General features: G+C 38.9%; 2 protein-coding genes across 3 annotated transcripts; both read right to left on the reverse strand.

Moving 5' to 3' along the window:
* Nucleotides 1–139: 139 nt before the first annotated feature.
* On the reverse strand, nt 140–3,402 carry gp1bb (glycoprotein Ib platelet subunit beta). Its single transcript, XM_061038609.1, has 2 exons — nt 2,435–3,402; nt 140–1,984 (listed from the first exon to the last, which is right to left on the reverse strand). Exon 2 carries the CDS (start codon nt 1,970–1,972, stop codon nt 1,358–1,360), a length of 615 nt encoding a protein of 204 aa, XP_060894592.1. The 5' UTR covers nt 1,973–1,984; nt 2,435–3,402; the 3' UTR covers nt 140–1,357.
* Nucleotides 3,403–4,115: 713 nt separating this feature from the next.
* septin5a (septin 5a) lies at nt 4,116–25,355 on the reverse strand. Of its 2 annotated transcripts, XM_061038607.1 has the most exons (12): nt 25,220–25,355; nt 25,059–25,072; nt 10,767–10,857; nt 10,431–10,517; nt 9,401–9,524; nt 9,135–9,269; nt 8,862–8,979; nt 8,503–8,604; nt 7,121–7,217; nt 6,883–7,018; nt 6,308–6,410; nt 4,116–5,385 (listed from the first exon to the last, which is right to left on the reverse strand). In XM_061038607.1, exons 1-12 carry the CDS (start codon nt 25,263–25,265, stop codon nt 5,323–5,325), a joined length of 1,116 nt encoding a protein of 371 aa, XP_060894590.1. In that variant the 5' UTR covers nt 25,266–25,355; the 3' UTR covers nt 4,116–5,322. The 2 variants fall into 2 exon arrangements, with proteins under 2 accessions (XP_060894590.1, XP_060894588.1); XM_061038605.1 differs by lacking the exons at nt 25,059–25,072; nt 25,220–25,355 and adding an exon at nt 12,578–13,032.
* Between the last annotated feature and the right edge of the window lie 14 nt (nt 25,356–25,369).

Here is a 25,369-nt window from a genome sequence, read left to right on the forward strand (position 1 = left end):
ATTGTATATATTTATTTTTTTGTGAAAAGTAAAACTTTATTAGAAAAAAAGGTTTCAAATCTAGCGTAAAATTAAGAAATAAAATGTCAATGTCACTATTTTGTCTTTCCATTAGACAGAAAACAAAAAGTCCACTCAGTTGTTCCCATTAGATTTATTGTTTTATTTGATTTATAAAGTAAGAATTTGCTTTTGCAATTGTGTTAAAAGGAATAAACATTAAAGTCATACAATGTGAAAGAAATTTAGTTTCTCAATAACATTTGACTCAGGTCTAACATAAACAAGGCATAATCAAAAATGATTTCATTATTTTTTCCCCTGACGAAACTGGACTATATATATAAATTGAAAAAGTTACACGACTTCATATCAAGATTAAATATCTTCAACTTTAAGTAGAAAAATGTACGAATCTTCCAGACATCATATGCACATAGAAGAAAAAAAATAACCATTTCTTATTCAGACTTCAGGTGAGAGTATTATTTAACTTCACAGGTGTTCAAGGTGATACACAAGGATTACCATTGGATGGTTTTAACCCTAAAGCTTTGGAAAACTACATGATTTATTGTTAACCACATTGTTTTTGGCAGAGACAGTCCATGTTTTTGACATATCAGAGTTAATTTAAAAACTGGAGTGTCCTAATGTAATAATGCCACTTAAAAAAGGGTTTGATGAGAGGGAGTGAAATGAATGCATATTATATCACCTGATATCAGCTAAACACAGATGTATACGTTTTAGCACATGGTTGATAAGATAACTACAGAACAGAATAGCCAGAAATATCTCTGTGGTAATTAATTAACCTCAATGACAAGTTCATTTTCTAAACTATAGACTGGCCTGCTCAGTACACATATAGATGGTTATGATTCTTAGCCAAATGTAAGATATACTTATCAAGTTCCTAATCAATCCTAATGAATTATTTGATAACAGGGAGGTTATAAAATGATGACAATGCTATCTCCTCAAAGTCCAATATCAGGCATGCTCAAGTGTTCACTGTTTTTAAAGATGATATACACGTATCTTCATTAACAAGTCTACTACAAGGGTAGGGTATACAGTTGTCTACACACACGAGTACGCTCACAAAGTAAAGCAAAAGCCAACAGAACAGCTTCAGTATTGTCCAGAAACGCTCTCTGCATTTTCTATTTCTCTAATAGTTCACTCATGTTTTTGCTTTAATCTAACCTGCTTGTGGATTAAAAGGTCATTTGAATTGTATTTAAACTTGAAAAGCTTGTGAGCAACTTTTTCTATCTAATCATCTGTCTAAATTACTAATTGCTCTTTTTCTTTAGTTAAATCTAACAACCAAACACATCTCAGCTTCATCTCAGATGCTGCTGCCCTCTAGAGGGCTGTAGTAGTTCTCCTTCTGACCCTCCCCGGCTGTGAAGCTCTCCTCCGTGGTCCTCCTCGCCTCTCTGGAGAGCCTCTCAAACCTCCTCAGGAACACGATAAGAGCCACCAGCAGAGCCGCCTGCACCATCACAAACACAAAGAGACACACCTGAGAGACAAGAGCCAGGTCACAGTACCAGTAGTGACAGGACTCCAGGACCTCGTCTTCGGTCAGATACACCACCAGACGTCCTCTCAGGTCGGGTGGGGAGCTGCAGTTCACGCCCGTGTGTGACCTTAGGCCGGCAGGATGACTGAGGAGCCAGGCCCGCAGGTAGAGGACTCCACAGTCGCACACCCAGGAGTTGTTGTGAAGGGAGACTTGGCGCAGGGAGGGCAGGTTGTCCAGGAGCCCGTTGGGAAGGTGGGTGAGCACGTTGTTGTGGAGGTAGAGCTCGGTGGTTCCAGCAGGGAAACGAGTGGGCAGAGAGGAGGAGGTGAGAGATCTGCTGCTGCAGTCCACCTGGCTTCCATTACAGGTGCAAAGGTGAGGACATGCTGATGCTGATGAGATGCAGATGAGAAGCAGACTGAGGAAGCCCTTCATGATGACAGATCACTGGACAGAAGAGAAGATATTTTATTCATTTTCATCCAAGCAGTGGTGTAAGAAATATTCAAATCCTTTGAAAAGTATAAGAAATATCACACTGTGAAAACATTCACTACAAGTTAAAGTCCCGTATTTAAAACTAAAGTGCAGTCAAATAAGTTATTTTACTGTAAAATGGTGTCTGGTATAGTATTTTACTATTATGTCGACATTTCTTATCAAACTTTGTCCTACGATATGATATGATACCGTACGATACCATACCATACCATATGATACAGTACGATACACCTTATTTTCCTTTGACTCCAGTGCTGCACATAACTAATGTTCCCCAAGGTATACTGTGGTTCAGGTACAAAGTTGCTTAAAAAAAGAAAAGATTGAAGTGGCTCAAATATGTGTTTAATTAAGTGAAAAAAGCTAAAGCTAAAAAGTCTTAATAAATGAATTTACCTTTAGAGCTGTGTGTCTTCAGCAGACGACTGTGGTCGAGTCACTGTGTGTGTGTGTGTGTGTGTGCGAGCGTTCAGCAGCTGGCTCTCACTGATAAGTGTCAAATATGAACAGAGAGACGCTCACACACACAAACACAAGCTTCAAACTGAACAAAGGAAGTATTGCAGACGCTCTATCTTTTTTCCCCCCTAAGGAATTACAGGAAAACTGTTGACTCAATTAAAGAAGACAGCGTTAAAATAGCACACAACTATATTCAATGTTTTATATTTAATGCTCATAATCCAGAGTTCTCAGGTCGGATTACAACTCTGTCATTGCTAAATTTGTTATTTGAAAATGTACAAGAAAGCACAAGATTCATTGCACCATGAATCACAATTTTATCGTTAACCGCAACATGAACTTTCATAATGAACCCATCGCAGACGTCTTCATTTATTGCAATATATTAGAAAACGTATCCATGTAAAGAAGCACTTCACAGCATGTGTACATTTTACATGCCCTCACATCATTTTCATGCAGCCAGATGAAACTCCAGCTAACTACCAGCTAGCCTCAGAGTAATTGTTGCAAATGTATTGGTATAAAATGCTTGATTTGTTTTGAATTCACAAGAAACGTGAGATTCTTTAGTATTAGTTTATTTATCCCACTTTATATCATTATCATAATATCCAAAACAGTATTGCCCATCACATTTTTTCCCTCATTGTGCGGGCTTAAGATAAAATAGATAAAACAGACTTAAAGTTCAAAATAATTCAATTATAACTGTATGATTCAAATGTTAATAAGTCATATTTAAACCCTTTAGAAACTTGCTGCTCTTGTTTGAAATACCGTCCTGTATCTTTTCATATCGCAATATATATCGCAGAAAGAAAAGATATAAGAAGAAAATCATTTAATTATGCAGCATTGTTGTGTACTTCACTGTGATCGTTTATGCTCATAGAGCTGAATTGGAAGATAACTTTTATTATTGTCAATCCATGGATTAATTATTTGATTTAGTGTTTTTTTTATCAAAAACAAAAAAAGGAGGAAAAAAAGGTTAAAATGTTGATCAGTCTCCCAAAGCCAAACATGAATTCAAATAACCTGCAATTCATTTCATAGTTGACAACTAATCCATGATTTGTTGTTCAACTTTTTCACGCAGTAAGTTTCTGATTGAGAATATTTTTTTATTGCTTTAGTGGAATATTTATGAAAGTACAAGACTTCAGTACTTTTTCCACTATGAAATATTAGGAATAAAACATTTATGAGTAAATTAATGATATTTCTATCTTTCCTAATATAAAGTATCTACTTTAGGACTACGGATTAAATTGAGCTATCTTGATATTCCTAAATATTTACATTGACTCCTCTAACTGATATGTGAATTAATGTGCACTGTCCATATCAATGAATTCAACAAATAAAAAATGTTTTTGTGCTCGTGTCTCCTCTGACTGTCAGGGAGATGATGATGTGTGCAGTGCAGGAGGAAGAGTGGCTGCAGAAGATAAACATGAATCAGCAGATAACGTTCCCGCAGCAGCGCAGACTCAGAGCTCTGCAGTTCAGACTCTGACAGCCGGACATGACAGAGGATGTTGAACTGAAGACTACTGGATGTCGATGAATGACGTGTAATCATCAGAGAAACATGTGGAGCCAGAGGGACAAGAAACAAGTGTTTATTTGTCACACCTTTATAAACGGGGCACAGGCTGAGCTCACAACCTTCAGGCAAAATATGTACTGTTCTTCAGCATCAGCAAACACACACACACACACACACACACACACACACACACACACACACACACACACACACACACACACACACACACACACACACACACACACACACACACACACACACACACACACACACACACACACTCTGAAATAGTCTCCATTCACACTCACGTTACACATCTTCACTGGCAGGAGGCAGCAGTTCACCTTTAAGGAGAGAAATCAGAACAGAAGCATAGACACAGTATTCTCTCCCTGTTATTGATCTTTCATTTTTTTTTTTGACAAAGCAGACTGTAGGGCATGATGCATTTTAAATACAAGCACAGGGCATTGACTATAAAGCAGTAAAAATAGGCCCTCAGCATTTAGCAGACATGAGTAATGACAGCATGCTCGTACATGCATCCTGCACTGCAGTGACCCTCTCTGAGGCTCTCCATTCACAGTAAGCCACTGGCAAGTAAGTGCATTTTCAGCTCAGCCAGCATGTAAAATATGCTGGCTGAGAGATTCTTTTGAGTTGCCATTTGTGAAAAAAAATGTCACAAGAAGGTTTTTATGAGGATCTGAGAGCGAAATAACAAAGTATAAGGTCAAAAGGACAAATAGAAGTTTTGTGGACGGATAATTGGCTGATACTGGAGGAAATTTCATTAGATACACAAACTCACATACTCAAACACACACTCACAAACACATGATAAAAAACAATATCCATGTTCAGATTGAAACATCACCAACAACCCATATCTTTTTTTTACAAAACAAGTTGTAGCACGCATTTTCATACCCTGACAAAATACCCAAAAGGTTAAGCATTGCATTTATAAATTAGATACACTGAGTAGTAATTTAAATTAGGCATTTATACTATATATGTTAAGACTGTTAAATCACAGCGGGGGGTGGGGTGGTGGGGCTCAAAATGGGCATGTGGATAGTTTCAGAGATGAAAACACCCTCTGACACACAACCCTCCAGGCAGACAAACTATACAAAGCACCAAACTGAGGAGAAATGCACAGCAACAGTTGCCACTAACACTAATCCATGTTCATCGTCTGAGGGTCTCACTGTCGTTCAGAGGAGAAACAGCAGGGGGCGCTGCAGCCCCGGGAGAGACATCACTGTTCTTTATCGTGCATCTGCTGCTGCATCTTATTCAGCATCTCCTGCATCCTCTTCAGCTGCAGACAGGGAGGAACATTTGCTTTAAGTCTCAACATAAATACATTATTAACAGCTCAAACAGTTTGATCATGTGATGCTTTCAATTTTATGCTAACCTGTATTTAAACTTAGAATAGATTCAACATTCATACAGACTATTCCCTAAGAGATTTAAATACCCACATTTGCATCCAAGAATACTGGCACTAGATATATGATTTCAGTCAGAATAATACTGTTTACAAAGTCGGATATTCTTCCCATGTTTAACCTTTGAAGGGACTCAGAGGATGCCTCACTATCTATCAGTTTAATAAAATAGGCGGTACACTTTATCATATTGTGTAATAATTTTGGGTCACACAGTGTCCACATGAATGTCTCACTGCAGATTGTAATAAAGGTATAATAGAAGAATGTAAACTGTTTCTACTTGTTATAATTGGGACTCCAAAGTTTGTATGTATAATCTGTATTTTATTATAGACGATAATAAAATTAGTGAGTGTGTGTTTTTTTCAGAGGACATTGACATATAAAAGTTTCTGCAAATACTTAATATTTTTTTCGAATTTCTCGCCTCTAAGTTAATAAATTTGAATGTTGATCTTTCATGTATTTTACATTTCTATTTCTGTGTCATTTTATTCATCTTGTATTTAGATTATGTGTCTCTCGGTTGTTTTCACTATCCACAGATACAACAATGCAAATTAAGTAAGGCAACTATTTGCCTTGAGATATTTGAAATGGCATTTCATATCTACCCTATTATATGTATCATATGTACTACTACATTAGTTAACGTGAAACATAAATATAAATATAAAACAACCAAATATCAGCAGTACAGAACATTCTGGACAGGAGGAAAATAAAACTATCTGAATAAAAGAAACTAAAGCTGTTGGACAAATCTAACGTGTTGTTGCTTCTTACCTCCTCATCTTTCATTTTGATAAGCTTCTCAGTCTCTACATCAGGAGTGGAGATTGGCAAGATGGGAATGGGACTCTCCATACGGTTGTCCTGGGCCAGTTTACTGAGAAGAAGAAGAAGAAGAAGAAGAAGAAGAAGGAGAAGAAGAAGAAGAAGAAGAAGAAGAAGAAGAAGAAGAAGAAGAAGAAAAAGAAGAAGGAGAAGAAGAAGAAGAAGAAGGAGAAGAAGAAGAAGAAGAAAAAGAAGAAGGAGAAGAACAAGAAGAAGAAGAAGAAGAAGAAGAAGAAGAAGGAGAAGAAGAAGAAAAAGAAGAAGGAGAAGAAGAAGAAGAAGAAGAAGAAGAAGAAGAAGAAGGAGAAGAACAAGAAGAAGAAGAAGAAGAAGAAGAAGAAGAAGGAGAAGAAGAAGAAAAAGAAGAAGGAGAAGAAGAAGAAGAAGAAGAAGAAGAAGAAGAAGGAGAAGAAGACAGCGTGAGAAGCAGAAAAGTCTGTACTGAAACCTGTAGACATCAGCAGTTATCTGAGAAGTTTACAAAACACTCTCTCCCTCTCCGGTGTTATCTTTCTCACACTCACCTGGTCATCTCCTGTATGCACTGTGCTCTGTAGTTTTCGTAGTGGACGTCACAGGTCACGTCTTTTAGGTCGTGCATGTGCGAGCGAATCAGCATGTTCCTCAGTTTCACAAAGTCACAGTGCGACTGGTTTTCCACTGATAAAGGAACATGTAGAATAATAAAGTCATGCCACTCAAACTGTGTCAAACGAGCATTCAGACATACACAGATGATTGAGTAATAACTCATGATCGTACCTTCCACAATGCCCCAGGGGTACAGCCTCCCCCTCACTCTCTGCCCCCGAGCCTCCACCACGGTGTTACTGCCAATCACAGCAAACGGGGTGCACTCCTGCACACACAGACAAGAGCGTGCATTGTTTTTATGATCTCTTATCAATCCAGAGAATGCTGCGTGAGCAAGCTGGGACCTGGTACATATTCACAGTTCAACACACACACAAAAGGCCTCTGAGCAGCTCAGAGACGAGTTACTGTAATGGTTGAGACTGTCGGCTGTTTATTAGCCCTGCTCAGATTTTCCCAGCTGATACGTGGACTCATGCTGAAAACGCTACACTACAGCAGTAGATCACATAAAGGGTTAAACTGACACAATTTATATTATCAGTCCTTCCTCATATTATGATCATTGTAAACCCTTAAATTAGACCTATTGACTTAAACTTTCATCATTACTTGGCTTTTCCTGCTTATATCACACAGACTTCTAAAATGATTATTGGTTTGGTTTGGTTTTTTGTTGCTCTGTTTGTTCGACTTTTTCAATCTGTGTATTTTGTCATCGCTCTCTATCCCACTTTCAAAGCTCAACACAGTTGCAGAAGATGGCTATTCAACATGAGTCTGGTTCTGCTCGAGGTTTCCGCCTGTTAAAGGAAGTTAGTCCTTGCCTCTGTTAATTTGCTAAATGTTACCAAGTGCTGTACTCATGGTGGATTCTATCTGTAAAGAATAAAACAAAGATCGAGGTGTAGACCTGCTCTTTTTGTAAATTGTCTTGAGACAACATTTGTTATGAATTTGTTCTATAATAAAAAATAAATGTCATCTATGTGTGTTAACTCAAGGTTCACTGTTGGGTTTTTGGAGGTTTGTAAAACATTGGTGTTTGTTAAAATGACTCATGAAAACAGAAATAAAATAACAATGAAGCATTAGGAACAAAGTGATTAACAAAGATGGAACAATTGCGCTGATTGAAAACGCAACCATAAGATATGATGAACTATTTTGATATAAAGAATAATTTATTGCACTTAAAGATTAGCCACAAATGTAAATGGTGTTATAAATAAAATGTATTATCATTATTAACTCTATACCAGTACAAGCATACTGTATGGGGTCATATAGGGTTAAATCAGATGTAAAACTGTACACTACTTAAATTCATATGACTATGCTGACAAAGTATAACATTTGAAACATCTAAATAATAATAAAATAAATTACGATGGATTTTGTCTTGTGATTATTTCCTGACTATAATCTTTGCTGCATACCTGGAAGAAGAAACCTCAGAGAGGTGCAATGACCCCAGTCTGTGGCTTTAGTTACTTCCACTGTCAGTGAGTCTTGAATGAAGTGGAGTCTGTATCAGGTATCTGACTCACCTTCAGCTCCTTGTCAAGCTGCTTAAACTCTTCATCCTCATCAGAGTCACATTCAGGGAACTGGTACACTTTGATCCCGAACTTCTCTATTTCATCTCGTATCTGGACACACACACACAGACACACACACACACACACACACACACACACACACACACACACACACACACACACACACACACACACACACACACACACACACACACACACACACACACACACACACACACACACGCACACACACACACACACACACACACACACACACACACACAGCAGAGGTAAGAATACAAAGATAAAATAAGTGAACAATCTGCACACAGACAGACTTGAAGCAGGGCTGCAGTTCTGGGACTCACTCGGTCTTTGAGCTTCTTTATCTCGTTTGGTGTGAGGCAGTCAGCTTTTGCGATGAGTGGGATGATGTTCACTTTTTCATGCAGAGCCTTCATGAACTCAACATCCACTGGACGAAGACTGAGGAGAGAAATCAAGACCGTAAGTGAGAGAAAAGACACTAAAGTCCTTAAAAAAAAAGCAAGTTGAAGGATTCTGTGCAGAAGGTTTGTTTATTTGGTCTCATTGTGTGTGCATGTGCGTATGTGTGTGTGCGTATGTGTGTGTGTTCTTACCCATGTCCGAATGGAGGGATGAAGTATAGGCAGCAGTGCACTCGGTTGTCTTGGATGTTCTTTCTGTTCAGGCCGCTTTCATCCCTGAAGTATTGTTCAAACTGCTGATCGATGTAGTCCGTGATGGGCTTCCAGCTAGAACACACACACACACACACACGAACACACACATAGACGTATCACAGGCTGAATAAGCATCCCCTTCATGCTCCGTGGATTCAATAAACCGACTGAGTCAGATTAGATCATCAGTTTCTCCAGCTCACCACTCGTTGTTGTTGACGGCGTCTCCAAACCCCGGTGTGTCAACAATGGTCAGCTTGAGTTTGACTCCTTTCTCCTCGATGTCTACGGTGTGTTTGATGATCTCCACAGTTTGGTTGATGCGCTCTGCACAACATCAACAACAAAAAGGAGGAATGTCAAGTCTGTTAAGCAATGAGTAAGGTCTTTTACCTGATTTTTGTAAAGTGTCTCGAGATAACACTTGTTATGAGTTGACGCTATACAAATAAAAATTGATTGAATTGATTGATTAATGGTGCGAAGAAAATCCTAATGAAGTAGTTCAGGGTTTGTACTGTTTTCATGGCTTCAGCATTAGTGACATCATTGATGGATATAATTAAGATACATTCATTTGACTCATAACTCTTTTTTTCTAATAAAACTTCATATTCAAATGTTGTTTTGTTAAAAAAAATCCCATTGACAGATCAAAATAAACTCTTTCCTTTAAAAACAGGTTACTTATTGCAGAGTAGCTTTAATTTAATATTTTCAACGACTATGGTAATTAATGGTGTAGCAGCTGTGTAGCTATCTAACAATAATAACCATTCGCTTGCTGATATTCGAGGCATTTCATTTAGAATTCAAGTTGTAATCAAATCATTTTTAGACATCTGAGTTGTTAAAATCGCGCGAAACTGAAAAATCTGAAAACATATCGATGACATTTTTCAAATAAACTGTATGTAAGAAGTGGACACAGCCACCTTGACGTGGACTATTGTTTTGCAGACGAGAGTTTAGAAGCCACAAGTCAAAATCTTGGCTGTCACAGTTATCCTTTTTGGAGCCAGAGGTGACTATTTCTGGAGAAGCAAAATGAGACACATTGGTAAGCCTCTGTCCTGATTGAGCGGTCACAGCTGCACTAAATGTTAAACTTCAATCAATAAGAAAATGACTTCTTCACTTCTACTGGGTGACAACTTTAAAGTTAAATAAAAGACAGACTCTAGTCAACAAGAATAGAGATAGAGGAAGATAATAAAGGGCATGAAGACTCACCCTCAGCATTCAGTAACTTCCTGTCTTTGTAGAGGTCTGTGAGGAACAGGCTGTTGACCAGGGTGGATTTACCCATACCAGACTCCCCTGTGGTAAGAGATTAGAAGATTAGAAACTTGTTTTTAGTGAAGTACAAACAATCCACAAACTGTGGCCTCAACAATAATCATGAAGTTGAAACAACACCTCCTGAAAACTAATTTGTACTTCACTGAGAGCAATTTAACTTGCATGTTTTTTTTAATTTTACATTTGATTGGTTTAAGTTAGATGTATTTCATAAACTTGTTAATGAGTCTAAAGTCGAGTATATTTGTTATCACGTCACAAACTGACCTGCCACCATCAGAGTAAAGTCGAAGCCTTTCTTCACAGACTTCCTGTGGACCTGGTTGGGCAGCGTTGCGAATCCCACATACTGTTTCTCCTGCGACAAAATTAAGAAGAAGAAGAAGAAGAAGAAGAAGAAGAAGAAGAAGAACAAGGAGATATTTAGTATCAAAAGACAAAATTAAATAAAGGCTACGAGTATTTTTTTGTTTAGCTGAGAATTTATGATAGAGCCAAACAATTATTCGCTTATTAAGATGTTTGTCAGACAAAATATTGTCTGGCCGATTGAAAGTACAGAAATAACAAAAAACAACAACCCATCATCTCTGTTGTTGGAAACCAAAAGTTATTGTTTTAACAACCAACCGAATGTATTGTATAGAGACTTGTTATGGATGTAAAGAAATACATTTACCAAATGTTAGTCTGCTTAAGTACAATTTAAGGTTCCTTTGAGTACATCAAATGTCCGCCAGTTTGTTTTACTCCTCTGCAGTTAAAAGGTAAATAAAATCATATGGACTCTGCTACATTCATCTGAAAATGTTGGATTCCTGTTAACTCAGCAGACTGAGATCACTAATACAAAATACAAACTTTTTTTTGTAAAATTGAAGCCGTTAAAGTGAATCTTGTCTGGGTAAGTGCATCAACAACTGTAATCTAATAATTAATACTAATAAAGGCTGTTATACATAATGAGAGCACTCTCACCTATTGGAACTTCATGTTTATTTTGATTCTATCACTTACAAACTTTATGACTTTTTTGGAAAAGAGTATTTTCAAATCTGTGTTATAAACTGTTTCAATTGAAGCATTAAGTAGAGCATCCTCACACCTGAGAAATAAGAACGACATTTTATCTGCTGGTTTTGCTCGAGATATAAATGAAACAAACTGACTATCGTTATAATTGTTACAGCTCTACAATACAATTTACAATTAAATATAAAAGTCTTATAAATAGAAGCACAGTAAATATCTGTGAGAGAGCTCAGAGGGTTTCTAATGAGAAAAAAAACGAAATGTATCTGGCAGCGTCTGAGTCAATAAAGTAAACCACAACAGAAAGTCGACGTCTCGAACAGAGAAAATCTACAACTCGTGCACAGCCCCAGAATAACCAGTGTCGCAGACTTCCCACAAAAACTGTAAAACACAAAGAGAACCAGAGGATACCAGTCTCTGTCAGACAGAAAGTCTCAGTGCTGAATCTGGCAGGACGTCATCTTCACCCTACAGTACACGCTGATATAAATACACGCTTGAAGCCTGCTAGAGCATTCACACACACACACACACACACACACACACACACACACACACACACACAGAAGCTTCATTCAACAGAACCTGAAAGGCTCTTTTTTTTAAACTGCGCAAACACACAAGTCAAAGACACAGCCAGAGTCCTCATATTCTGTCATAACTTGTCACAGGCATTTCCGACAGTCGCCTCGGGTGAGGATTGTGTTTACAAAAAAAAAAAAACACACACACACAGGCGGTGCAAACAGACAGTGTTCACTTGGCAGAGAGCAAGAGCAGAGAGAGTGGAGAAAGCTGAAGAGAAATCAATGAGTAATAGTAAAAACATCTCAGCCGTAAATCTGACTCTATGAAGCCGTATCACAAGAGCAAACACCTCCGCAGAGAGGACGAGAGAACTCTCAAAGATGCTGGCAGTAAATCTAAAGGTGTGAAGGCGTTGAGTTTAAACATTTCAAAAGTCTCTCTGAAATACGTCTGTCATCTTCTTCATATTTTTCACCATTTCCCCCAAAAGACATCCATCTTTTTTTTTTTTTTACCTTCTGTCTGGCTGTTCTCACTCGTGGGCACAGCAGTCGTTCCACAAGTTTTTCTTGCAGCATGATGGCATCCATCCCAAACCACTCCGACACTTACTGACAAAAATAGCCACGGGTCTCAAAAAACTTGAAAACAGCCCAGCAGGGAAGAGGAAAAAGAAAGCTCCAAGCCCCAAGATCTTGATAAAGTCTTTCCCTACTCCCCCGTCTGTTCCCAAGTCGTCTCTAACACCCCTCTGTCCTGTTGTTGCTCTTTAAATATTCACCTTTTGTTCCTCCTACTTTCCCTCTCTTGAATACCTTAACTTCCTTTTTTCCCCCCTGCCTTCTTACTTTCTTTTTTCCCCTCTGCCCTGCAGCCGCCCGACTCTCCCTGTTCAGACAGGTACGGAGGAATTCTAACTGAGAGGGAGGGAGACGGAGAGCGAGGGAGTAAAAAAGAGGTGGCAATTTGAGGGAGGAAACAAGGGAGGGATGGAAGAAGAGAAGGTCTAAAAGAAACTCATTCATTCAGCCTGGATTCCCTCCCCCAGCTCCGACAGTTGAAAAATAAAACTGTGCACTGAGAGAAGTGACCACCAGCTCGCGGGGAGAGAGAGAGAGAGAGAGAGAAGGAGAGGGAGCAGTCAGAGAGTGTCGATGTTTCTTTGACCTCAGGGTGAAAAGTCAAGAAAATGAGAACAACTAGTTTGAACTTGACACTGAGAAACGCTGCAGTGTGGCTCAGAAACACACACACATATAAGACACAGAGGCTGCAAGTTCAGGCCTGTGACGTGAGACAATCAGATTATTCAGTAAATAAACGTGTCAGTCATTGTGTTCAGTGAATGCTCTGAGCCGAACAGAACCGTCTAGACCAGGGCATTACAGAGTCTTAAGAGGAGAAAGAGAAGAAATGAATCAACGTAGAAATGATCTTTTACAAATAAAAATACTGCATTCAAGCTTTTGATAATAAAACTCTACTTAAATCGAAGCAGAGAGGTACCTGTGATCAAACGTGATCAAAGTGGCCCCTAAGAGAGATAAAGCGTTGCAGTGATTGATGTTAATACATCAGTGTGTGTATGAAGAACTTATCTGTTGTAGCTGCTTAAGGTGGAGTTGGTTTAAACATCTGGGAATGAAGTTAAGATGTAAAATCTTTTTCCTTTGCTTGTGCTCCAAAGTTCAAAAGTTTAATCTGAGGGATTTTGAAATAAGTAATGGGATAAGAAAGAAGTAAACAAAAGTACTGACACACAAAACTGCATTTGTTGTTGGTACTCTACTCTCCTCCAATATTGATTCATTTGACGTCATTTGTCCTCAAACAATCAGTGAAATGAAAATGTCTGAGTAGTTTAGAGGATATATGTATTTAAGTATAACTGCTAACAACTTTCAGTAATGTGGTTAACAAGCCAGAAAGTTAACTATTTGTAGGCCAGGAACTTGAGCGAAGTTGTTATTGTACATCTCTGTATACATCTCTGCTGACTGTATGAAACGTCTCTACCTGTGACACACTATAATGATACTTCAGTATTTAACATTAACCGTGATGCAAGCCCTCTGATACAGAAACAACACATCACTTAGGAGCAACCATGAAATACAAATACAAATAAAGAAGGAATGTGGCCTGTCAGAGAAGTTTATTATTGTTCTTTTTGGAGCATGATGGACACTGCTGTCATGCATTTACCCCAAATATGACCTTACAGCTAGGAGCCAGACATTTTAGTGAAGCATAAACAGTCAAAAAAAAAACATTTGGAAAGTACGATGTATAAGATATTAGATGTGAGATATTGAGATAAAGTGAGATAAATAAACAAATATCAAAGAGAGCTTATGAGCTTGAACTCGGTTTTAATGTCCATCTGCTGTTCTTCATGTTTTACACCACACCTGTTTGCAACACGTTTCTCCTGAATCCAAAATAAATACAAAAAGCAGGGCTTTTTTTCAACATGAAATCTGCACCAATTATTCTGATGGTAACTGATGTTTAGCTTCATCTGCAGCCTGAAATGGTCTGAAAGTCCGCCCATTACACTTGTTTAGATGAAATAATGTTTAAGATGTTTACAAATGTTTACTGCAAATGCTCAAATTTCAATTACAATGCAGGGTTGTGTTAAATTGAGAAGCAAGCTAGAGTAAGCCTAGCTTTGTCCAAATATAACAAAGTTAACCTTATGGCACATCCAAAGCTAAATAACTTGTTATTCATAACCTTTAGGGTTGGCTAATGACATTTAATGTGTAAATAAAGCTGCTTTAAAAGGTGCTTGTAGTTATATTTTCAAACTTTGGGCGGAGCCACACAAGAGGCATCAGGAGGGTGACATTAATCTCATGTAACTCTCGGGAAAAAAAAGCAAATAAACAATTAAGTTTAAATAAATCCTGGTGCAACCTTCAGCTGAAAGATTTGTACATGTGTGTCTGTGTTTGGTGGACACTGACAGATTCAACAGTTTCAAAAAGTTTGTGTAGCTCTGGTCTAGACTTTAATGAAAAGGATGTAAAGAAGATCAGTCACCATGTCGTCTCCTTTGGTTAACTCCGGAGTGTGTGTGTGGGTGTGTGTGTGTCAGTGTGTGTGTAGAGGTGAAAGAGGTATACGGCTCTTAGAGGTTACACTCAATTGCTTCCAGATGTGACAGTGGTGTGTGTGTGTGTGTGTGTGTGTGTGTGTGTGTGTGTGTGTGTATGTGTGTGTGTGAGTGTGGATGGGTGTGTCCAACTCATACATGATGTGGGCAGCAGAACCTAAACGCTCTTTGAAATAAAAAGACCGTTTTTTCTCTTTTCTTTTCCAAAGTTGGCACACCCGGCGGTGATGCCACGTAAAGGATGTTACAGTTCCCCTCCACACCACAGGGGGGAGACAGAGGACTCAAAACAGCAGAAAGTGTAGGGTCTGGGTGTACTGCTTCTCAGGGCATAAAATGAGCCTGTTAGTCAGTCCTTGTGGTGTAGATGCAAAAGTTAGTCATGGTGCTTGATGAAGAGTTGTGATAGAGACATTAAAGAGCGTGTGTGTGTGTGTGTGTGTGTGTGTGTGTGTGTGTGTGTGTGTGTGTGTGTGTGTGTGTGTGTGTGTGTGTGTGTGTGTGTGTGTCTGAAAAGAAGAATAGAACAGATGTCTTGAAATGGCATTAGAAAAGCCCCCCCACCTACCCCTCACTCACCCCCCCCCCCCCCCCCAGCTTTCCTTTCTCAGTTGCCAGCTGTCCCCCTCTCCAACACACACACACACACACACACACACACACACACACACACACACACACACACACACACACACACACACACACACACACACACACACACACACACACACAAACTACAAAGCACATGTTATCATGACAGTCACACTTCTTTTGTTACTGACAAATTCAACATTATGTTCAATTCTGTCATTACTAAGTGGCTCCAAAAAGTTGTGACTGTTGTTGATTTCTTAATAATTCTACGTCATTCTGAGTTAAATATTAATGAGCAGCTTAGATTTTGAACGAGGGGCCATTGGGGGAGTAATCTTTGAGAATAAATGAAAGGGATTATAACGTTCTTGTTTTCTTTGTCTTTCCTTGTTCATGTTTTTAAAGCAGTGTTGTTCATCATTTTTCTTTTCGTTTTCTTCTGTCGTGTAAAAAAAAAGTTGAAATGGGGAAACAGACAGCCGTTATAAGTCTTCACTAAAAATATAAAATAACTGCCTAACCAGCTTGTGGCTTCAGCGTTATAAATACTGGATAGACATGTGTCAGTTTCAAACTGAGGTTGCAGTTAAGGATTATTTATCCTATGAAAAGTTTTCTTAAAGCAAAACCAAAAATGACCTCATCAAATCGCATCCGTCTATCTCTTTGAACCTACAAAATGTTTGAATATAAATTATTTAACAAAGAAATAAAGTTGAAATCGTCCCTGTGAAGACAGAAACAAGATCATATTTAAACATTTTGCTCTAAAGTGGATTTAATGAGAACTTATTTTTAAATGGGGCCTATCTTTGACTCAACATAGTTTTGTTACTTTCTGTCAATCAACTAATTAATTATCTACTATTTTTTTATTTGATTTCTAATGCTCTCAAAATCACTTTACTTAATTATTTTACCATACTTTTGTTTACATTTTTAACAAACCTTAAATCAAGTCAAAAACAAATGCTGACTGCCCTCTGTCTGTCATTTGCACAACAACATAACATGGGCAAAATGTTTTGAGCTCTCTGTGTAAAAGAAGTATAAAAAGAGGCTCCTTCACAGTCAGAATATGATTCCAGTGTTTAAATGCTCCCTGACGCGGACAGTCACTTTGTCGCTGTATTAATATGTTACAGTTGAGCTGATTTAACTAAGGGTCCAGACATCATCCAGTCCCTCAGCAGGCAGCGCTCAGCTTCTTCCTCACACTCACACAAAATCATAGTTTACAGGAAATGACTCTCAAAAGGCCCCAGCAGCTCACTCCACGGCTAGGACACACACACACACACACACACACACACACACACACACACACACACACACACACATACAAGTACAAAATCTAATCCAAATGACTCTGGACCAGCAGAGTACCCATCATTCCCTGCTGCCAAACACTTTGAAGAGGCTGCAGTGAGGAGACAGCACAACACAGTCAGGCTGAAAAAGACGTCTGAACATTTGAAGTCTCCGTGAGAAGACTGAAGATGTGCAAACGACAGAATCACTTCAGATAGTTTCACTGGTTAGCATGTTTCTACGAGACAATATTAGAGGAGTATCCATGGTGACGTGTTCTATTTTCAGCACAGTTCAGTGTGCACAGGAGGAGCAAAAACATCATCCTCAAATAGAGGCATTAAATGACTAGAACCACTTTAAAATAAAAGTCTATCTGCAGCTCTTTGATAGCACACATTGATTTCAACATTACGAGGACACAGTTTGGTGAATATAAAAATACTTGAACACAGTGATGATGCTCACATAAGTGGTGACTGTTCTGTCTGAATGAGATAGCTTTACTTCATGTATCTAAAGTTAGCTAATATTAGACAAACTGCTGATAAAAACTTAACAAGTTAACAAAACCCCTCAGCACATTATACAAAACAACATTTATCTAATAATTATTGATCTATCTATTTTAAAAAGCATTTCAAAGAGACTTCAGGAGAGTGTTATTTTCCAACAGTGTGAAAGAAAGGCCAGCTTCGAGAACAAAATGACTTAGGGCGCATCTGAGATTAAAAGGGGGGTGCAGTTACAGTTACAAAGATGTTATGGGTCCTGCCATGTGCTCTTCAGGGAACCGACAGATCGCATGCACCTGTCATGACCATCAGATCATTTAATAAACATTATCTGAGTCACTGTGGTCATTTTAAAGTCTTGATCACCTATTGTAAAAAAAAAAAAAAAAACACATCTTTATTTTCTTGCATCCATTCAATTGAGGGTGCAGAAATTCAAAACGAGGGTGCAATGCAACCTCTTGCACCCTCGTAGAGCCGCGCCTGAAGCAAGCTACTCCACAACCAATTTTCTCCAAAATCTACATTAGTGAAAGAGGAATAACTGGTGTTTATAAGTATTCAGAGTACATATTCAGAGTACATATTCAGGGACCTTCGCCCCTGTTCCATCTGGTGCAGAGTGCGGACTCACACTGATCTTGTGAAATTGTGTCAACTACTGGGTTTTCCACTGTGTGGTGCGTTTCAGACTGCAGAGTGATGCAGCAGTGAAGAGCGCTGACCTTTACTGATGACTCTCTGCGTCTCCCAGTCGTCCAGCTGACACTTTCACACACTAACCCCGATCACTTTGACTAAACTGCTGTCTGCCCACCAGTAAGTGAGGCAAAAAGGGTAGGGGGGGGGAGAGATAAGGGGTAGATATGAGGATGGGTGAGACAGAAGGAGAGGGCTACAAAAAACAACATAAAGAACCTTTAGCCCCCCTCCCCTCGTCTGTTTTCTCTCCGGGGCGATGCAAAGGCCTGCGTGCACTCGTGTCTTTTACATGCTAATCTGACAGCATGAAAATGCTCAGGCAACAATACAATCACCGAAGGACTCTCTGTAGTAGAAGCCCAGTTATAACATCCGTTTATTCAATGACAATGGACCCTTTAGGGAGCATGGCGATAACCTCGAATTATATTTATAAACATGTAATATCCTTGAGTATTTATCATTCAGTAAAATAAAGAATCGAGAACACAACTTGTCCTCCAACCATCAATTAATTAATCTGAGTTGAAATTGATAGATCTCATTTCTCTCACATTGTTATTCAATTTGAATAATTCAACATCCACTGTCCCACTTCTGTTTATAATCACTAGAAAACTAAATGTGACTCACAGCTTGAAATAGCCCTCAGCAAAAGTACAGTTTATCCTGTTTGAGTAACAGTGACCAGCTGTTTAAGCAAATGAAAAGATATATTATTAATGTGCTTTGAGGGATTAATACTCTAAGTAGAAATGAGTCTGTTCTGGTATAGTAGTGAGGTCAGAGAGTATGAGGACTGTTAGTTTGGCTCTTCATGGGGTTTGGTAACAATAGAAGTACAGTTGACGATTGAATTGTAAATTTAATCTCCATCTGTTTTCAAGGGTTAACTGATTGACTGCATGAAATCAATTCTTCTTAAATTATCGGGCCAAAGTGGATTCAAGAGCTTCACACTGAAGTACTGAGATTAACTTTCAGGCCAACAAAGATCAGACATCTTTTATAGGCTCATAATATTATTAAGTATGACCATCGACAGCTTAATGACAAATGACCCAATACGCTGATAAAAAACGTTGTGTGTTTTAAGTCAGCAGCTTTGGATAAGTGATTAATTGGACCTTGAATCAAGATTGTTAAGTCGTTTTAAGGTTGAGATTGAAAAGCTCAAGTACTCATATGGAGTAACTCCAACTTTGCGCTTTGATGGGAATTGAAAAGGAACCTCTTTTTCTAGTCAAAATATGTGCATTGAGTGTGATTAATTAAAATACGATAACAAAGTCCTTGTTGTTGATTGGGGCAAGAACAATTATGAAATCATTCTTAATTCCTTTGTTGGGTAACCGCCAAAGCCCCTGATCCCTTTTTTTCGAAAGAACTTGTAATCCCAAACATATCGAGTCCAATGAAAAACCATTTTTCAAAGACTCTGCTATGTGGGTCAGTCAGCCTGCAGTTACTTTTTTAAAAGCCTCTTGAAATTCAGAGCTGAGGCATGACGAGCACAGCAGCAGCGTTATGTATAAAACCCAAGGAGGAAAAGGGAGGTGAGCTGCTTCAGGTAGGAAACGAAACAGAAACACGCTCCAGTGAATCACAGGCGCTACATGCATGTTTCCTGCATGAAGAAACTTAATTAGGAAGATGGGAACACACTGCAGGGTATAAACTCCTCAAACACCTGAAGAAGAAGAACAACAACACAGTCTGTCAAAGAGGAAAAACACTTCAAAGAAAGCTCGTAGAAAACACAGCAGCACACAAAGATGACAGAAGCTGCTTCTTCTAGCATGATACTCAGGAAAGTAGGTTATTGTGATCTCATACGCAACGTTAAAGTACTGCAGGGTTATACAGACAGGTTATTACAGGTTATGTATTCACTTTGTTGGAGACTAATTTTTCTACACTGGTTTGATTAAACATTTTGTATGATCTCATTTTGTATGATAGAAACATGCATCAGCTTGTTATCCTTGTCAGAATTAGCATTTTAGCTCGAGGGACCCCAACCTCACAGAGCCGCTAACAGCGCTGTATTATCACTGTCAGCGGCTCAAACACACTTTGTTAACACAAGTCAACAAAATCATGCACGATCTATGTCACACTTTTTTACACTCTGAAGTGTGTGAACTGAAAAATCTTGATGCAGCACATGTGTCAGGCTGACAGTTACAACAATGGAACCTTTTTTTTTTTTTTATCCTGTGAATATTCAAGATTTTCAAAGAAGTAACAAACACAGAATATATCAGTCTGAATTTGTGTATAAGATGTTAAAAAATACATCAAGAATTGAATGAAACCACGAAGAGACTCTGGGTGTTAGGTATGAATGTTTCTCTATGTAAACATCACAGAGCTTCTAAGATGCTAAACCTGCCATAAAGTGTGGAATAAGATTATTTTCCAACCTTAAAGCTGCTAAAGGCACAAAACTGTTGATTACTGTATCGAAGAATTATCAAGGAAAAGAAAGAACAAGAATTCTTGGATTGGCCACTCTCTCCTGCTCTTCTTATAACTTATCTATTCTGCTGAAAAGATGGAGCCACAGGGGGTTCAAATCCCAGTTTCAGCACCCCCCCCCCCCGAAAGGTACGCCTATTCCTGGTCCGCACAGCTGGTCAGCGTGTTTCAGTAGCGAGAGGAGGGTCAGTAATGGAGGAAGAGTGAAGTGGGAGGTGAAATGAGAGTTGAGTTGTATGTTAAGTGAACATGCGTCTGACTCAACTTCTGTTTAATCAGGACGTTATGTGACCACTGATCTGATTCATCCCGACAGTCATGACAGCTCAGACAGATGTGACAAGGAAGTTTGATCATTCTGATATTTCAACAGAATTATCTCGAATTTGTTATCACTTTCTTAAAATGCGTGCTTCATGAACAGCTGAGTCGTTAACAGCCAAGGCATAGAGATAAAATGTAACAATTCACCTGGAATAATATATAAGCAAAAATCAAAAAGGTTTTAAATTGTGAATGTGTGCAATGACGCTGAATGAACGCTGTCACTGAAACTACCTTAGTCTCGAGGGTCTGCAGACTTTTCCAGAAACGAGCTAACATTATCTGAGAAGGCTAATCCATCTGAACAACAAAAGAGAGAGTAGTTACTGAGTAGTAACTGTGACCTGTATATGAAATCTGATTGGCTATCCTTGAAGGCGTGCAGGTATATACACTGGCTGAGTCTTATCTACAAAGCCCTTCTTGGTTTAGTTCCTTTGTATATATGTTCATACCACCAAAGAACCAGAAGCCACTTTGCCTTGCCTTCCCGTGACGTTTTTAAACTGTCTGTTCCTCGTGTCCGGACTGAGCTCGGGAAAAGAGCGTTTAATTTTGCTGCTCCCTTTGCATGGAACTTTCTCCAAAATGACTCGAAAATGGCAGATCTGATTTCCCTTGAAGCCTTTCACTCGATCTTAAAAGACAAAAAACGCGAGTACCATTGGTGCCTGCCTGTGTATTTGAACTGTAATCCTCAATCTTCACGATTCTGCACATTGTAATTGTCTGCTCTTAACTTATTGTTTTTGAACTGTTTCTTAATCGTGTAATATTTATTATGATGTATGCTGCTGTCTTGTGAAAGAGATCTTAATCTCAGTGGGTTAATTACCTGATTAAATAAAGGTTTAAAAAAAACTGTCTCCTGAGTCTAATAAGTTTCTGTTCCCTTTTCCTTGCTGAGGCTATTTATTTCTCAATTGTCACACATGTCTGATGTCATAAGCTACTATAGGACTCTTTAGGGAGATAGCAAAGAAATGCTTGCTATTATTATTAATGCTATTAAGATAATCAAAGCAGCTATGTTAATTTATGGCTGTGAAATAAAAATGTGGTCAGGTGGGATGAGATATTTTTATCATGTGACCATATTATACTGGATGTGGATCATGCTAAATTTGATCCATGGCTGCTCCACTGAGTATATGGATGTTTCTCAAGCTCTGATTGTAGTTTCTGATATTCAGAGAATACCCTACCACACACAGAGAATAACCACAACACAGGATTGTGGGTGGGTCACATGGTGTCGTGCACTCCTTCAGAGAAGTGATGAAAATGGATTTTTTTTTTTTTTTTTTTTAAACCTGTTGCCCGGCAACGTAACCCTTATGCTCCATGATGTAGAGTGAAAATAACAAAGTGGAAAGAGGAAGGGGAGAAAGAAGGGAAAATATTGATTTAAGATTCAGATTAAGTCAGTTACAATTCTTTCAGCAATTATGATCTCAGCTCACAGACAGTCACATCGAGTAAGATCATTTTTTATTTCCAGCACTCTCCTTCCTCCTCCTCCGCAGCCAGGATGATTAGGAGTGAGTGTTTTTTTTTTTCAAAGTGACCATGAGGGTCAGCTTCAACAGAGTATGTGGGAGGGTTACTGGATAAAGCAAAACGTGCACATGAACTGTATCATAGTCTAAATACTGAGTATGAGTGCATGAATATTACAGTGAAAAGACAACAGCTGTTTTAACTGTGATCTGAGGTCATTGTCAGTATGTCTGCACACACTGGAAATACAGATTCTGAAAGCATTACACCCTGCAACAATCATACTAATCCAGGTTTTTGAGAAATCTAAGCTTGTGCATGCCTGTGTGTGCGTGTGAGTGTGTGTGTGTGTGTGTGTGTGTGTGAGAGAGAAAGAGAGAGAGAGCATGCAATCATTTCAACTATTGGATTTTGTCCAATTGTGAATTTCTGGCAAATCTGTTTGCAACATGACCAGCTTGTATTGGCCATCAGTGAGGGGGCGGTGGAGGACAAAAATCACTAAGGTGGCAAAATACTGTACAAATTTGACTCTAAGAACACTAAAAAAGCTTTGTACTTTACCAGGTTAAAAGACTACTGCAAGTTTTATAAAGAGCAGTTTGTAAAAAGTGTTCCTCATTAATAATAGATCTCACTTTGTTACAAATACATGTAGGCCTTCTACGACATTTAAATCTATTTTTGTAATTTAGGAGGTAAAAATCCTCTTAGGCAAAGCAGCATCCAGTTTTACCTACATTCAAATGTACTTTACTGAGTCTTACTTTCAAGGTATAGGGCGATTTTCTGAAATTGTATACGCCTACATTTACGTTCTTTTGATTGGTTTCTAAATGAAGAACATTTCCAAAAAAAATACTTTACTTGAAAAGAAAAAAATGCTGCACAGTTCTCTTGCTAAGTATCACCAATTTGTTAGAGAAATCACAACGTTTCCGTCCCTCTAAATTGGTGATACTTAGCAAGAGACGTGTGCAGGAGTTTTTCTTTAGTAATAGTTTGTCGCCCTGCGCACCTACCTGAGATAGTTGGATGTGCGGACACCTCCTCAAAAAATAAATGTGATCAAAAAATATTGATCAGAAGGCTTCTGTGATGCCTGATAAGGAATTTCACGTTTGATCCTTACGTGAAAATGTTATGCAACTATTATAAAGCAAGACTTCTACTTGTAATAAGAGTATTATTTATTTTGCTCGTACATTCATTTCATAAAAAGATCTCAAAACTTCTTCTAAGCCGGACAACTACCCATACTGACTGTAGGTGCAAAAGAAATGTGAATTTAGGGTGGCAAACACTTATGTGTGTACATAGTTGTCAGTAAGTTACACTTAGAGTATCTTCATTCTAACAGAACAGCAATAAATCATATCCTCATAAAAGCCATAATGTTAGTTGACAATGATTCACAAAGGTTTAGACTGGCTGTTGCTCATTTTGAAGGCTGTATTTTTTGGGGATTCTCAGGTGTACTGTGTCATTTTTAAAGGTTGTATACCTGTTTCGTCCATACAGCTAGCACTTAAGAGTTTGATTTCCAATTCAACATCAACACAGACTGCAGCTTTCAAATGACACAAAACTACAACAGCACATCTGTCAAAACTGACCTATGAAGAATTCCTAACCCAACTGCAATATATGATAAATTGGCAGCTGCAAAGAGAATGGTTTTGTAGATATCTATAAAAGTATTCATTTGTTGTTCTATTCTCCTCTTTCCCATTTTTACTAACAATCAGGTTGGCTGAATGATCCAAGCACAGTCAGGCTCAGCACATGCAAATACTCTTCCCCGGTCAGCAGACACTCTGCATGTGAAGAGGAAGAGAGGAAGTAGGGGGAGGAGGAAGGTCCAGGGTCATCAGAGATGCGACCTCCCCTGAAGGCTCATGTGGCAGCTGTGTTTCTGAGCTGAACAATGCTCGGGAAGGGTTTATTAAAGGTAGGCGACTTTAATCACGAGTCGTGCTGATGCAACCCCGACAATTTGATCAGTCATCCGGTGGACTCAGTGACCGATACTCGCTGGTAATTGTGCACAGTAGAGCGGTGGGTCACGGAGAGGAGAGGAGAGGATGGATGCTGCCGTTTAGAGGACCATGTTGGCTGCTCGCCGGCCTGCTCCACATACGCGTCTAAAAATGAAACCTCACCCCCCCCCCACCGCCTGTCAGCCTGCTGATCACAGCTCAGCCTGTGATGGCATGGCTGCTCCCAGAGCCTTTTGCGTTTATTGAACATACAGGCAACGTAGCAAATATGAGCGAAAACATGCGATTTGAAACGCAAATATTGCTGCTGATGCTGCCGAAGCATTTGGCCGTGAAATTGCGACACCGCCTTGAAAAACGGCCTGGTATCATGAATGCATTATAAAAGCCTTTTTAAAAAAAAAAAAAAAAGGCTAAACAATTATAAAAAAAAATGGGTGTCTCTTACCTCAGTGTTCTCATCTATTGGTCATCACAGGATGGATGGGGAGGAGGCGCAGGTGCAGGGATGCAGAGCGACGCCCAGGGACACAGAAACATGAAGCAATCATTGCATCGATCTCCCAAAGATATATAGCTGAAAAAACAAAATCCAGAAACCACGCTCACCTGTTTTGACAGGGATCCGGCTCTTGTACCTGATGTTGCTCGTCATGTTGACCGCTCTCCTCCCTCGATATTACAGAAGCGACGGCTCACAAGAAAGCAGCCCCCCTCGCCTCGCTTCCAAACCCCGAACAGACAGCAGGAGGGCGGGCC

The sequence above is a fragment of the Labrus mixtus genome, chromosome 5, assembly GCF_963584025.1.
Source record: "Labrus mixtus chromosome 5, fLabMix1.1, whole genome shotgun sequence".
NCBI classification, from domain to species: domain Eukaryota; kingdom Metazoa; phylum Chordata; class Actinopteri; order Labriformes; family Labridae; genus Labrus; species Labrus mixtus.

Excerpts from the sequence above, each read along its gene's own strand:
- gp1bb (XM_061038609.1), bottom strand. The coding sequence starts at position 1,972 with ATGAAGGGCTTCCTCAGTCTGCTTCTCATCTGCATCTCATCAGCATCA.
- septin5a (XM_061038605.1), bottom strand. The coding sequence starts at position 12,652 with ATGGATGCCATCATGCTGCAAGAAAAACTTGTGGAACGACTGCTGTGC. Across the intron at positions 9,525-10,430 it reads GAAGTTACTGAATGCTGAGG|AGCGCATCAACCAAACTGTG; the intron begins GTGAGTCTTCAT and ends GATGTTGTGCAG. Across the intron at positions 6,411-6,882 it reads TGCATACAGGAGATGACCAG|TAAACTGGCCCAGGACAACC; the intron begins GTGAGTGTGAGA and ends TCTTCTTCTCAG.